This window comes from Athene noctua, chromosome 2 (genome assembly GCF_965140245.1).
Source record: "Athene noctua chromosome 2, bAthNoc1.hap1.1, whole genome shotgun sequence".
Taxonomy (NCBI): domain Eukaryota; kingdom Metazoa; phylum Chordata; class Aves; order Strigiformes; family Strigidae; genus Athene; species Athene noctua.
Window position 1 is genome coordinate 93,064,892 of NC_134038.1, and position 13,276 is coordinate 93,078,167.

At 35.9% G+C, this 13,276-nt stretch overlaps 1 protein-coding gene across 1 annotated transcript in view; it reads left to right on the plus strand.

The window, feature by feature from the left end:
* The window catches only part of EXOC2 (exocyst complex component 2), a 131,254-nt gene that overhangs the window by 74,075 nt on the left and 43,903 nt on the right, over window positions 1-13,276 (plus strand). The window contains exons 14-21 of the mRNA XM_074899593.1: window positions 362-430; window positions 683-840; window positions 3,942-4,063; window positions 7,351-7,412; window positions 10,127-10,207; window positions 11,191-11,250; window positions 12,091-12,152; window positions 13,054-13,120. Coding sequence (XP_074755694.1) covers window positions 362-430; window positions 683-840; window positions 3,942-4,063; window positions 7,351-7,412; window positions 10,127-10,207; window positions 11,191-11,250; window positions 12,091-12,152; window positions 13,054-13,120 — 681 coding nt within the window. The remainder of the gene's footprint in view (window positions 1-361; window positions 431-682; window positions 841-3,941; window positions 4,064-7,350; window positions 7,413-10,126; window positions 10,208-11,190; window positions 11,251-12,090; window positions 12,153-13,053; window positions 13,121-13,276) is intronic.

Below are 13,276 nucleotides of genomic sequence, written 5' to 3' on the forward strand. Positions count from 1 at the left end.
TTCTTCATATAAACTTGATGCACAATTGGACTGTATATGTTTTAATGCACACTAACAGTGCAATGAGAAAACTTCGACTTCGTGAAGTTCATATTCCTTGAGCTACTCTTAAACCTATCTCTCACTTTGTCTTAAATACACATTTTTCCTCAGAATATTAAACATTAGCACACTGACCTACAGTAAATAGTGTATTGATATATATAGATATAGTCTTTGCTTATTGAGATGCTGTGAGTTTTTATAATTGCGTCATAAACTCATTGATTTTCACTTCTTCACTTTGAAACCCCCTTTTTCAGAATTATTTTAACAGTGGTTATGAGATACTTACACTTTTCAATTTTCTCATTTTCGCAAGACTGCTGAAAGATCTGGCCAAATGGAAAGGTCAAAGAAAAACGCTAGGCAAAGACAAAATGATTTCAAGGTAAGCTATGGGGGGAAAACCTCACTTTGTTTCAGTTGTCCTTCATAGCAAGATACTTTAGTGTCACCACCTTGAAAATCAGATTTCTTAAACTATCTGTGTGTCCTTATACCTCCATGTCCTTTACTGTCTACTGTGGCGAGCCACCTGTAAATCATACCTTCCAAGCTGTTTTGTATAGCAGGTATATTGCTGTTTAAGTACATTGATAGAGCTTTTTGCTTGATTTTTCTTTTCCTTCTTCTGATGCAGAAAATGATTCAGGAAGTGATGCACTCTCTGGTAAAACTTATCCGTGGAGCTTTGCTTCCATTCAGCCTCAGAGAAGGAGAATCAAGACAGTATGGTGGCTGGGAGATGAAATCTGAACTGTCTGGCCAGTGGCTAACACATGTTATTCAGACTGTAAGGTAAATGAATCTGTGGACCTACAAAATTACGCTATTCCTGGAATATGTGTGCTTTAAGACAAATTGTTTTGTTTATTGTATTAAATACCCTGAGTAGTGAGAATGTTAACATTTTTAAAAACAGGATTATAAAAAAAATACTTGTGGCAGATTTAGAATTCTGTGTGCAAGTGTACTAAATAATGTCTCATGATATAGCCTTATTACATAACGATGTGTTCGTATTTTTCCATAGCATCTTATAAAAAAGTTTGAATAAAATATTTGCTGGGCATACCACAGAGACTCGATGGATGAAATAGGATTTGAATCTTCAGGGTAGAAAGCAATTATCTGCTTCATTTGCTACATGTCTTCCTCCTGTCTCTGACAAACTGGGTGAAAATAGCATGCTCAAATCATAATTTACAGTTGTTTTATGGAAGGTGATACTCCTGTTTAGAATGTCATTCTGCTTATAATTATGGTTCTTTATAAATTTATTAATGTGGATGTTATTAATTACAGAATGTCTCATTAATATACAGAATTTTCTTCCATTTGTCTGTGGACGATGAGAGAATTGTCATTATCTTTTTGAAACTTGAGCAATACCTGGATATGATACTGTACTTTTTGTCTGCAGTTTTCAAAGTAGGTAGCAAGCAAAGCACAGAGGAAGAAAAGAAAAGGGTATAATCACATGTAGATAATCTTACTCCAGATGGAGCTAGCAGTGATACATACCTGTGGTCAAGCCTGCTTAACACTTTCCTGAAGTCCGTTGTCAGTTACATTATCTGTACTTTAACCTTTTAGAGGAAAAAAAAAAAAAAAAAAATCTATGTGAAGTTTCTTAATCTGGCTAAATTTTATGGAAAGCTTCCAATTTAAGAAACTGACTTGGCATTTGATGAAAAGATATAAAGGGGTAAGAGAACAGGCTTTGGCACCAGTGTTGCCCTTTTATGGGAAGCAATCCAATTTCACTCAAATTATAAAATTCTAGAATTTAACACTTGCACATCTGTAATACTGGCTTGGAAATGTAACCAACGGATTCTGTAAAGGTTGGTTGTGCTTCAGAGTCCTGCCATCCAAAGTATGATCCAGCCTGAGGTTACAGGATATCTGGAGACTCTTTTTCGGAGAATCTCCTCTTGCTTTCTGGCCGCTGCCCTGGTAATGAAGAACTGAACTGACAGCTGGGGAAATTTTCTCTCCCTTCCACTCTTTTCCCTACCTTGTGTTCTTGCTGATGCCTGTGCTGGTACTTCAGTAAAGTGATGAGCTAGACTTTAATGCAAAGTGGTCAAAAGTAGAGAAGAAAAGGGGCAGTCTGGAGGAGAGGAACTGAACATACCCTGATGGGGTACTGACCAGTTATGACCAGGCCAGAAGTTTTTGCAGGTGATGCAAGTACCTTTCTTTTTGAGTCCCCACACTTTGACAGTCTAATAAATTCTTGTGACTCACACCAGTGATGGTGGACTCTTCTCACGAAGAGTCTGCACATTGCATAAAAGCCTTATTTGTTGAGAAGTTATATAATAGCTTAAGTGTTATTTTTATAGTTTCTAACATAGTCACTATGAAGCACATGATAGAATTTTACTCTTTTCAGTCATCTCACAAATGATAAACTGTTTTCTGCTTGTATTTAAGAATGCTAAAACTTACAAAATTAGATAACCAGTAGTTGCCGTTACATCTGTGCAATCTTAATTTTTCTGCTTGTTTATATCTATCACACAGCTTAAAGTAGGGTGTTTGCATGGTCTTTCTCTTGTACTCCATTCTGTCATTGCCCAGTATGAATAGGTTCCAGAGAATAAATTAGACCTATGCAATAAAGTGAAGCCATTATCAGCAAGACTTTTTTCCTACTGTAAGGCTAAGAAGTTATGTATTTGTTAGGGTGAGTTATATGTGGAAAAATACAATTTTAGGGATGTTACAGCTGTGTGCTTCCTTCGAAATGGAATCAACTCTTAAGTACAGGACTTCTGTGTAGTCTAAAGTCACCTAACCTTCTCACAGATGGGTATTTACATCCTGTGTTTCCTGGATAGGCGAAATAATGCAGATTTATGTAATCTATTTAATTCAGCAGTTGTGCTGAGCAGATAGCAGTCTGGTTAATGGTGGGGTTTTGATGGTTTATGCCCAACACTGGGGTAAGGAACTGGAGCGTACAGATGGGTGACTGGAAATGTTACACTTACTACTCAAACTTATTTGCTTGTGCCTTCCTACTCCTGGTCTTTGGCATTTTCTAGTACCTGTGCTTTGCTCAGTATTAGCAGTAGGGCAAAGATCAGTGACTGCATTTGAATTGTCCTTGCTTAAATATCCAGGAGTTAAATAAAAGCAGTAAACCTCACTTTGTGTGCCTAACTAAAGTCTGAGTGCAATTGCAGCCTTTTAGTTAAAGCTGAAATGCTATTCCTTGCAAGCAGCTGCCATGTTACTATCTCTAAAGGAAAAAATGGAAATGAATGTTTCCATCCTCAGTTGTATTAGCTGATGATTTGTGCCTGGTCAGAGTTGTGAGCAAAACAATGGATGAATTAACTCTTCACTCTGCAGGTGATGCAGTAGCTGTATTTTGGCCCCTTAAATGTGTGTACTCTTGGCAATCTGATGCACAGCACATCACCATTTATAGCAGCTTGATGGCTGTTACTCTTGCAATGCAGCTAAACAGTAGCTCAGAAATCCTGTTGCGGACCCAGGATTTGATCTAGGCATTCTCATAAAATGAGCAAAAAAAAAAAGCTACTTCTCCAAAAGAATTATTTTTGGCTCATAAGGGATGAATGCAGAAAGGCAGTGGGGACGTGCAAGAGGACAGCAGGAAAAGTTGACAAGTTGTTGTGATAACATTATTGTAATGTTACAGAAAAATAAATCTGTATTTTCAAGTTTCTGAATTAAGTAAATAATGTTCTCTGAATGAGAAGATCAGTTTTCAAAGATACACTGCAGATGGAGCTACCATGTTCACATACATAGAAAATGTCTAAAAAATTCAGTCTAAAATGTCTAAAACCCAATGAAGTTATATAAGCTTAAAAAACCTTGCAGATTTACACTTCAGTCTAACTTCATTTTCTTTCCAGGCTTAGTTCTGAGTCTCTTACTGCACTTGAGATACCAAATGATATGCTTCAGATCATCCAGGACCTTATTTTGGACCTTCGTGTACGTTGCATTATAGTGACCTTACAACACACAGCTGAAGGTAATAGAAGGCTGCAGGTCTTTTTGCTTGCTATCTTTTTTTTTTTTTTTTGCCTCTAATCAGGCCAAGCCATGTTCTGGAAGATAACCATGTTTGTTACAGATATTGTAGTGGCAATGGAATTCTCTGAGTTCTGTAATGTCTCACAAGAGTTACTCAAGTATTTCACTTTTCTGACAGAAATGTGTGTTATGAGTCTTCCCTTAGTCTAATAAATACAGTGGTTTAGATCTGTTTCCTTTGGGCTGAGATAGTTTTACAATGCAAGTGATTTATCTCATGATGCAGCTTTTCTATATCGAAAATATAATTTCTTTTCTTTTTTGAGTTCTTCTATAAAGTGAAGAATTAAATAAACAGTGTATCACCCCAAGAAAAATAATAAGCCATAGCTCTTTGAGAATTACTTTAGTTGTGTGTTTTCCAAGGCCTATTACTAACATCATAATCCCCAGGCTTCCTGTTGTGTACACAGCTTTTGCCATAAATGTCTGGAATGTCAAGGCCAATAAGACATTCTCTAAAGCCAATGTGACTGTACATCAGAGACCATTCATCTTACCATCTTGTATTCAAATCTGAAACTTAAATGTGAATGAAGTAAATCTTTCAGAAATAAATGTCTCTTAAAATCAGGGCAGATTGTTCTACTGATTCACTTAGAGTTTTTTTTCCAAAAGACTGGTTACCCTCAATATTAAAAAAATAAGGACTTTTTTAATCTTACGGTTTAATCACTTTTTAATCTTTAACATATGATTCATCATTATTTTGTAGGTTGACATGAAGCTAAGTGTTTCAACCTAAGCCTTAAGTGTGCCAAGAGCAGGTGGCTATATTAAGCAAATTTTTAAACTTTTGGTGACAACAAATCATGAAGTCTCTATGGTTTATTTGATACATTATTGATATGACTTGTATTCTTGGCTCTTAATTTTTTTAATTAAATCCCATTTCACTGTTAGCATTATTTCTCTGCCTTAATATCAGGCTAGCTGGCCATACAAGTACATAGGTTATCTTGACTCTTAAGACTCTATGTGGAGTGGAAAGTATTACTACTATTTCAGATTTCACTTAAAGTATGAGAATGTCTCTTTTGCTTTTCTTCACATAGCACATCAGTTATAATTTTTTAAATGGTAGGTTAAAAAAATTATTTTTTTTTAAATTGCGACTTGATGTCCTGTTGGATTGACTGCCCTCTAGGAATTGTGAATGATTACTCAGATGTCCTGACTGTTATCTAATCTCTGATCTTTTCACCTATCTAGCTTCTCCAGTGCAGTCCAGAAAGCTCCAATATGTGATTAATAATAAAGCTCTCAGCCAAAAAGTCTGCTTTCTTACAGTTTTGTGTACTTGTTGCATCATAATGATAGCCCAGGTCTTTGTTCAGATCCAGAGTTTCTGCTGCTTATGTCCTGATTGCTGGCCACATATGTTCTGTGGAGGAAAAACTCTTGTGGTAGTCTACCTTAGATTTCTATAAAGGCAGTTTTACCAATCAATGTGTGAATGTTTCTTTATTTGGTCTCAACATCTTTATTCATACTTCTCTTTCTTGAAACAAGAGAGATCAGATCCCTTAAGATGTCAGTATGTGACGTTGGCTGGATAATGTGTGTATCTTTCATCTAGCCAGCAAAAGAACAGTGAATGGATATTCTCATGCAGCTATGTAAATGGATCTCAGATGCATTTACATTGATTAGATGTTAAAAAGGCTCCTCCTGGGCTTGAATTTCACCTCTGTGGTCTCTCCAAAATATGAGCTGCGTAGACTGATGATACAAAGATAAATCTCGCCTCTTGCTGTATGTTGCAAGTTGGTAAAGGCATTCAGATCAGTAAAAAATTTTTATAGAGCACTCCAGCTATTTAAATAGGACAAATCTGCCCACGCACAGAGTTTTCTTGTTGTCTTATGATAAACACCATATACTCATGCTGGCCCTGAGAAGCATTCTGTGTTATTTCCCTCTCATATGCAATCACTGGTCATAAAGGTCACGAAAGCCAAATTGTGTGAATGCCAGACTAGACCAGGGGGTTTACATAATGTATTTGACTGGAATTTGGTGAGCAGTGAAATATGAGAAAGAAATTTTGTTTCGTTTGTATTTGTATGAGAACAGAATGCAAAAGTGAGTAGCCACAAAAACATGTAAACTCTGACCAGTACTCTCTAAAGCCTCACAAAAATATTGGTTGAATTAAGAGATTTACTAAATAGGGAAATGAACACAGTAATTATTCTGCACAATCCCTTAATAACTTTTTATCCACTCTAAGCCTATACCTCCATGAGATGTAGAATTGCAGGGTATGACACCATAACCAAGCTTCTTAATTTACATAATTAAAGCATCAAGACAGTGAAGATACCTTTCAGCCAGCATGCATCAGTTATCCTTTTTTCTTGGATTTTGGGGAGAAATAGTAATTGAACAAAATCTTTGTTTATTTAAAAGGAAGTTTCATGATGTACAGGCAGTTCTGATGAGCAATTTGTGGGTGAGAAACTCTGTGTTAAAGCCCCCATGAACTACACACATTTCATCTTTGTTTTGTTTACAAGTTAATTAAGTTTAAAAAAAAAAAGCAGTGGTGCAGAATGCATGCATCCATAGAGGAATTGTTTACAGTGCGTGACCTTTGGATTCACATCCTGACTTAGCTCCTCTTAGCTTCAGTAAACCTATAGAAGTTGTCACCTTCTGGGTAGCGTGAGAGTGCTTTTTGCATATACCTTCATGTATTTTTGAAGAAAGTCTAGCACCCTGGATCCTTGACCCTGAGTGGGGACTCTCTGCCTCTTTTATAGTTATTAAATATGAATTATGTGCTGTCCTTTCTGTCTTTGCTAAAATGTTAGACAGTTGTTCTTTCGTATTTAGTTAAGATCTGGAGTATAATAGACTAGAGACTTGGGTCCTTAAATGCAGTATTTTATGTTGTGATTAAAAATTTACAAAATAAAAACAAGCCCAAAGCCTTCACAATATTGCTTTAAGCTTTCCAGTAAAAGATGTGCTTCATGCAACTCTTGCCATGTATCACAGATATGCTTCTCTGTGTGGTATCACCAGCATACCATGTATGAGTTCCATTCTTAGTCATTTGAGAATGCTGAAACCTTTGAAGCTTATAGTACTATTTGCTTGTATGCCTAGTCATTGCAGTCCCAGTGTCTGTGGTTTATCTTTTCAAGTTCAAGGAGTTTTTAATAATGAAAACGAATACCTTCTCCCTTCATCCCTTCCCCCTCTTGCTCTGTCTTACAGATATAAAGAGGCTAGCTGAAAAGGAAGACTGGGTTGTTGACAATGAAGGGTTGACATCCTTGGTGGGTATACTTGCTGTCTTGTAGGCACTTTCTTTGCTGGATTTTTTTTTTTTTTTTTTTTTTTTTTGCAAATGTAATGAAACTGCTTTCTGTATCCTCCAGAAATTTAATTACTTTGGACTGTGTCTATATGTGTGCATACCGGTGTCTGTAGTTCTATCAAAATATGAAAACATAGGAAGATAAAAAATACTAAATTTTTTGTTTGGGTAGTTACTTATTTATAGCACTCTTAACAGATCCCATCAGCAAACACAAAGTTATTTTTTTCTTCCTTTTCCAACACTTTTATTTATACTTCTTAAACTGTTATGTCTGAAGTATCTTTAAGTGATAATGGTGCTACTAGACAACAATATTTTCGAAGGTGTAAAACAAGAAAAAAAAAGGCATAAATAAGTTTTCCAGATTTGTGCCATGTATTGAATTGGACATCAAGATATGTAGCATGACTTTCTGCCTTAAGTGGGGTTATTTAAATGTATCAGTATAATTACTGCTGACCTCTAGCATGATTTTGCTGAGAAACAATAATAACTTTCATTCTGATATTTTAGGGGTGGTGTACTGAAGTAAAAATTATTTTTTGAGGTCACAAGTTCACAAGAAGTGACAAGTCACAACAAGTTCAGTTCATATCAAAATGCTTCATAATTTAGTAGGCACACTACCATGGAATTGGTTTGTAGCTAAATAAATAGGTCACTTATATGTTATAATGAGAAATTGAACTGAAAAGCAACTAATTCAGGAGATTGCCTACACGCAGACAACAAATGACTTGAAACCAAATTCAGATAAATTAGTGAGATGCTTTCTGGAAATAAACAGTAATGAGTAATGCCTAAAAAACAGCAAGCGCATTGTAGGTGTGACTTAAAAACAATCTGCGAAAGCAGAAAGGGCCTGTGGGAGGGAGAGCACTTTGTGTATATTATCTAAGAGAATGCTCCACAGACTTTTTTAGGTTTTCTTATTTGCTTCTATAAATATGTGTTTGAAGTTGAGTAGGAGGGCATTAGGCAATCACAATATACACATTGTAGGAAGGAGTGTTGTTGGGCAATTGTAGTATTATAACCAGATCTACAGCTTCTGGTCTTGGTTTCAGTTGCTGCTGACTTGGGCAAGTCCCTTAACTTTTCTGGTTTTCACTCTATTCAGCTGTAAAATGGAGGAAGGACGAAGGATCTTCCACAAAAGCTTTGTTTCTTTATGCTTTTGCTGTATCCTAACCCATCTTTGTTTTAAAAACCACTTAAGTCTTTTTTATGTTTAGAAATCACCAATGAATTCCCTGTATACAGCACTTCCCTAGATACCTTTTGAGGCCATAGTTGAGACATGACAAATTTTAATGGTAGCAGTTGACAATGCTTTGTCATAGCAGGGTTATTTATTCAGTAGAGTAGACTTCATTGTGATAATATTTCAGCAAAAACTGTAGCAAAAATTAGCCAGTACAAGCAACGACTAGGCAGTCTCTTCGGGGAAGTTTTAGGCTTAAAGTAGAAACTGTATTTTAAGTTTGTAGGAAATATTGGTTGATAACCCCTTTAGTGTTTATATTCCACGTAAGAGATACAGTAAGACATAGAATTAACTTTCTTCAGTTTCATAATATCCAAATAATACCATATCTGAACAGCTTTCTTCTCCTGAAGTGTCATGTTTTATTATGTGGAAACAAAAAACAAGAACAGCACTTTACTGCTGTTCTTTTTCTTTTAAATGGGTCCAAAAACAATAAACACAGATTGTCTTAGTGGCTTTCTTCATGATTTTCTCGTTGGCAAGCAGGCATCACTTTCATGGTCCACCTCCACTCCAGCATTTACAGACATAAAAGTTACTCCTAAGTCTTGAAGTTGTTGGTGTGCCATAGACTGTCTACTGGATGAAAAGCAGGTTTATATGGCTTAGAGGCTGCTTTTGTCCACCTCTTTGACCCAAATCTAAGAGGATGCTGTGCCTCTTCCCAAGAGCAGTCACAGCTCTCTGCTCCATGTTGCCCTGTACAACAGCTTTCTGCCCAATACCAGCAGGCAGTCTCATTTAAAAAAAAAAAAAAAAAAAAAAAAAAAAAAGAAAGTATGATTTAACAGGAGGGGGTAGAGAAAGACAAGGAAAAACTGACTAACGACTCTGATGCTGTGAACTCGTTTGCACTTTCAGAGTGAAATTGATACATGCACGAAGACATTCATACTTCAGGTTTGGAAACCTGAAGGTAAAAAAAGGCCCCCCCCCAAACCAGTGGTGGTTTTTTTCTTCCATGTGAAAGCAGTTTGTCTCGGTTTTTTTAGAAACCTTCTGCTGAAATAAAATGCAGAAATATCAGATATCCCAGCTGAAATTCCATTACAACTTAGCTCAAGGAACGGAGGAAGAAGGGTGTCAGAGGCATCTATAATGTAGTTGTCAATATGTGCTACAACAAACAAACTATAAAAATCATTCATGGCTCTTTCAGAGGAGACTGTTTGGGGGTCTCATTCAGATTAAAAAATGTATATTAGCCTGTGGTAATAATTGTGTCTAACTTAAGTACAAATGTACATCACTGCAAAAGGGTCCCTTGGTAAGAGATGAATTGTGATTTATTTTTTTTTTTTTTATTTTTTTTTCTTTCCGTATTTGGGATAACTTGACAGTAAAGAGCTTACCATATGGCATGGATGTTATCTAAAGCTAACAAGTCATTTGCCTTTCAGCCATCCCAGTTTGAACAGTGCATTATCCATTCCTTGCAATCTCTTAAAACTGTACTGGACTGCAAACCAGGAGAGGCCAGTGTAAGTTTTAATTATGATTTTATTTTCGTTCTTTTTATGTAAATTACTATTGGGTTTCAGAACAAGAACTTTCAAAGAATGATACAAGGGTATATAACTTTATTTTTTTCCATGTATTCCCTTTTCACTGCTGCTAACTTTTATAATTGTGTGTTTTCTTTGTTAGGGAACAACAAATTGGGGGCGAGGGGGGTCAGATTGGACCTACAGTTAAATCTCTCAAGCTGTTCTTTTGAAAAAATGCTGCTAAAGCAATTTTCAGACAGCAGTAGATGTGATTTTATTTACATGAAAAAAAAAAAAGAAAAAGGGGTGACCATTCTAGGAGTTAGTCTTCACTCAGTGTTGCATCCAAACTACTCACAGAACTTAGATTCAGCTTTTTCCTGCTGTAAACTTTATTCTAAATCAGATGTCCTGATTGTCCCCATCCACATAGTACACTGAGGCCCTGATTGATTGTGATACTGATGTTTTCTTTCAGGTTTCAGTGATCTAAAAGTTTTACGGTTTTCCAAAGTCCCTCGAACCCCCTCTGTATGGATTATTTTTGCCCTTTCATCCCTTATTTTAATTGTTATGGCTAGGTTGTCTAGTTTCTTAATAAACATTATTCAAAAGAATCTGCCGTTCATGGTGAATCCTTCATGTAAGGGTGCAAAGATCTCTGAATATCCTGGGAGCTTTTGTTGCAATTCCATTAGCCAACAATGATACATATCACATGTACCTTAGTACACGTGACTTCTTTCCTCTTAGTGTGTTATCTCCTCACTCTTGTCAGACTGTTTACTGGGACTTGTGTTGTCTCTCTCCATTTTTAGGGTGGGAAAAAATTTAAATCGATCCGTGAGGAAACACTGTGTCTCCCAGCAGCTATACCTATAATTGTGTCATCTCTTTAGGGATTGGTTACTCAGGCCTTCCTTGAGAATAAGGCCATGTGAAGCTGTTCTGCTGACATAATATGCTTTCATCTTCAGGTTTTCCAGCAGCAGAAAACACAGGAGGATGTGTGCCAGCTAAGCATTGGGATCATGCAGGTGACTCGAGCACTTTTAAGTATGAAATTGTGAACACAAGTGATCAACAAAAATGTGTGCTTTGTACCCTGCCCACATCCCAAAAGGTGTAATTCCTCTGATATGCTCTGGGATACTGAGAAACGTTTGACTTTAAGTATGTAGAGCTTGCTAGCTGAATCTAATGATATCAAATCCTCAGAGGGTAAATGACGTATTCAAATATTTTACTGATTGTGACTGTTAAAGATTTTACTGACAATTGAAACACTTGCTGAGCTGATGTCATCTAACAGCAATATACTGCAGTAAAAGAAGCAATGCTGATTTTCATCAGCTGAAGATCTAGCTTTTCATTTTTGTATCGGAAACCAATATTCTTTGTAACAAATCTGATATTTTTTTTAAATTCATTTGAAGTTAGATAATAGCAGGCTTTAGGCTTTTGAACCATTTTTGTAGTCTTCTCAAATAAGAAATCATGAGCCAAAACAAAAAATGGATTTTAGTGATGCTTCTGTGATCTTTACTTAGGATCAGCTGTTCAGATTGAACACCTGAAAACTATTAAGAATGCCCTTTTTGCAAATCAGCAGATTATCACTGCATAATTTTAGACATGCATGATGAAAATCACTTAGCAAGATTAAAATCTCCTGTGTTTTGCTACAAGTAAACTGTGATGCATATAGAATTGGAAATGTGCATTCAAAAGGTGTAACTAAAATGTTACTGTCTTTATGTAAGGTTTAAGAAAGGTAATAATGATTGTTCTGCTTAGACTGTAGTAAAAGTGAATTTAAGGGTTTTTTTTTTTTCAGTTCTGGCAGAAAATTTAGATCTTGCTTTATTGTTTCCTAGGTCTTTATAGACTGTTTGGAACAACTGAGCACCAAACCTGATGGTGACATAGATACGGCACAGTAAGTAAAAGAAATAGGACCTAGGTGTAGTATTCTGAAATTGTGGGTGCAAGTTACAAATTTCAGTGGTGGTGTGATTTTATCCCCTCTGGTATTTCATATTTCTTGTGAATACTTTTGCCTTTGGTTTGTGATGCTTTGAATTAAGAGCAGATACTTTCTATGCCAAACAGTTAACTGACATCATGTAATAAATATTGTAGAAGATAATGAATATTGTATTACTTATATAATTTCATTCAGTGACATGAGTTGTGTGCTCTAGAAGCAGGTATGTTGTTTTTGACACGACCTTACATGAAATGAGTTGTCCTTACTACTAAGTAATGTTTAGTCATGGAGAAACAGCCCCTGTCTTTCTTATCTTCCCTTCTATTTCAACTGGTTCAATTGGTATTTTTGCTAAATTCTTGAAAGTTTGTTTGATAATTGGTCATGAACCAAAAAATAAGTCACAGTAGTCTGAGTTTCCAAGAGTACCAGTCATTTCTTTGTGAAAAGATAGATTGATACCTGCAGTATGCATTAAAAAAAAAATCAAATTAACTGTGTTCCTAATGCCACTTTTTTTTTTCTGTTTGCATGACTCTGTTGGCTGGATAGGTGAGAAAACAAAACAGAATCTGTGGCAAACTAGAGAAATTTAAAAAAATTAAAATGCTTTAAGAAGGAGAGGTCTGTGACTAGAATAGTACTGTCTGTCCACAAAGCTCCTGCAGGCTTTGTGGACATATGAAAAAAAAAAAGAAAAAAACAACCGAGCAATGTGAGCTGCTTTATTACCTGTTGTGAGGGGGCTTGAAACAACATTCCAGTCTTCTGTCCAATAGTTCATTTGAATCAACCATGTATCAGATAATCAAAAGGACTATACTACTCACTTTTAAAATAATATTCCTAGTCTTTCAGTTGATGTTTCATCTCCAGATTTGTTTGGAAGCATTCATGAAGACTCGAGTCTTTCTTCAGTAAGTTTTTGGCTTCTATTTCTAAAAGCTGATGTGAAACTTAATATCAAAGTTACAGTAACGTGGTCCTTATTTTTAAGTGATTCTGGTTTTTTGGTTTCCTCTTTGAGAGCATTTCCGTATTTTGGAGGCTTTTCCTAGTTACAGTTGTATGTA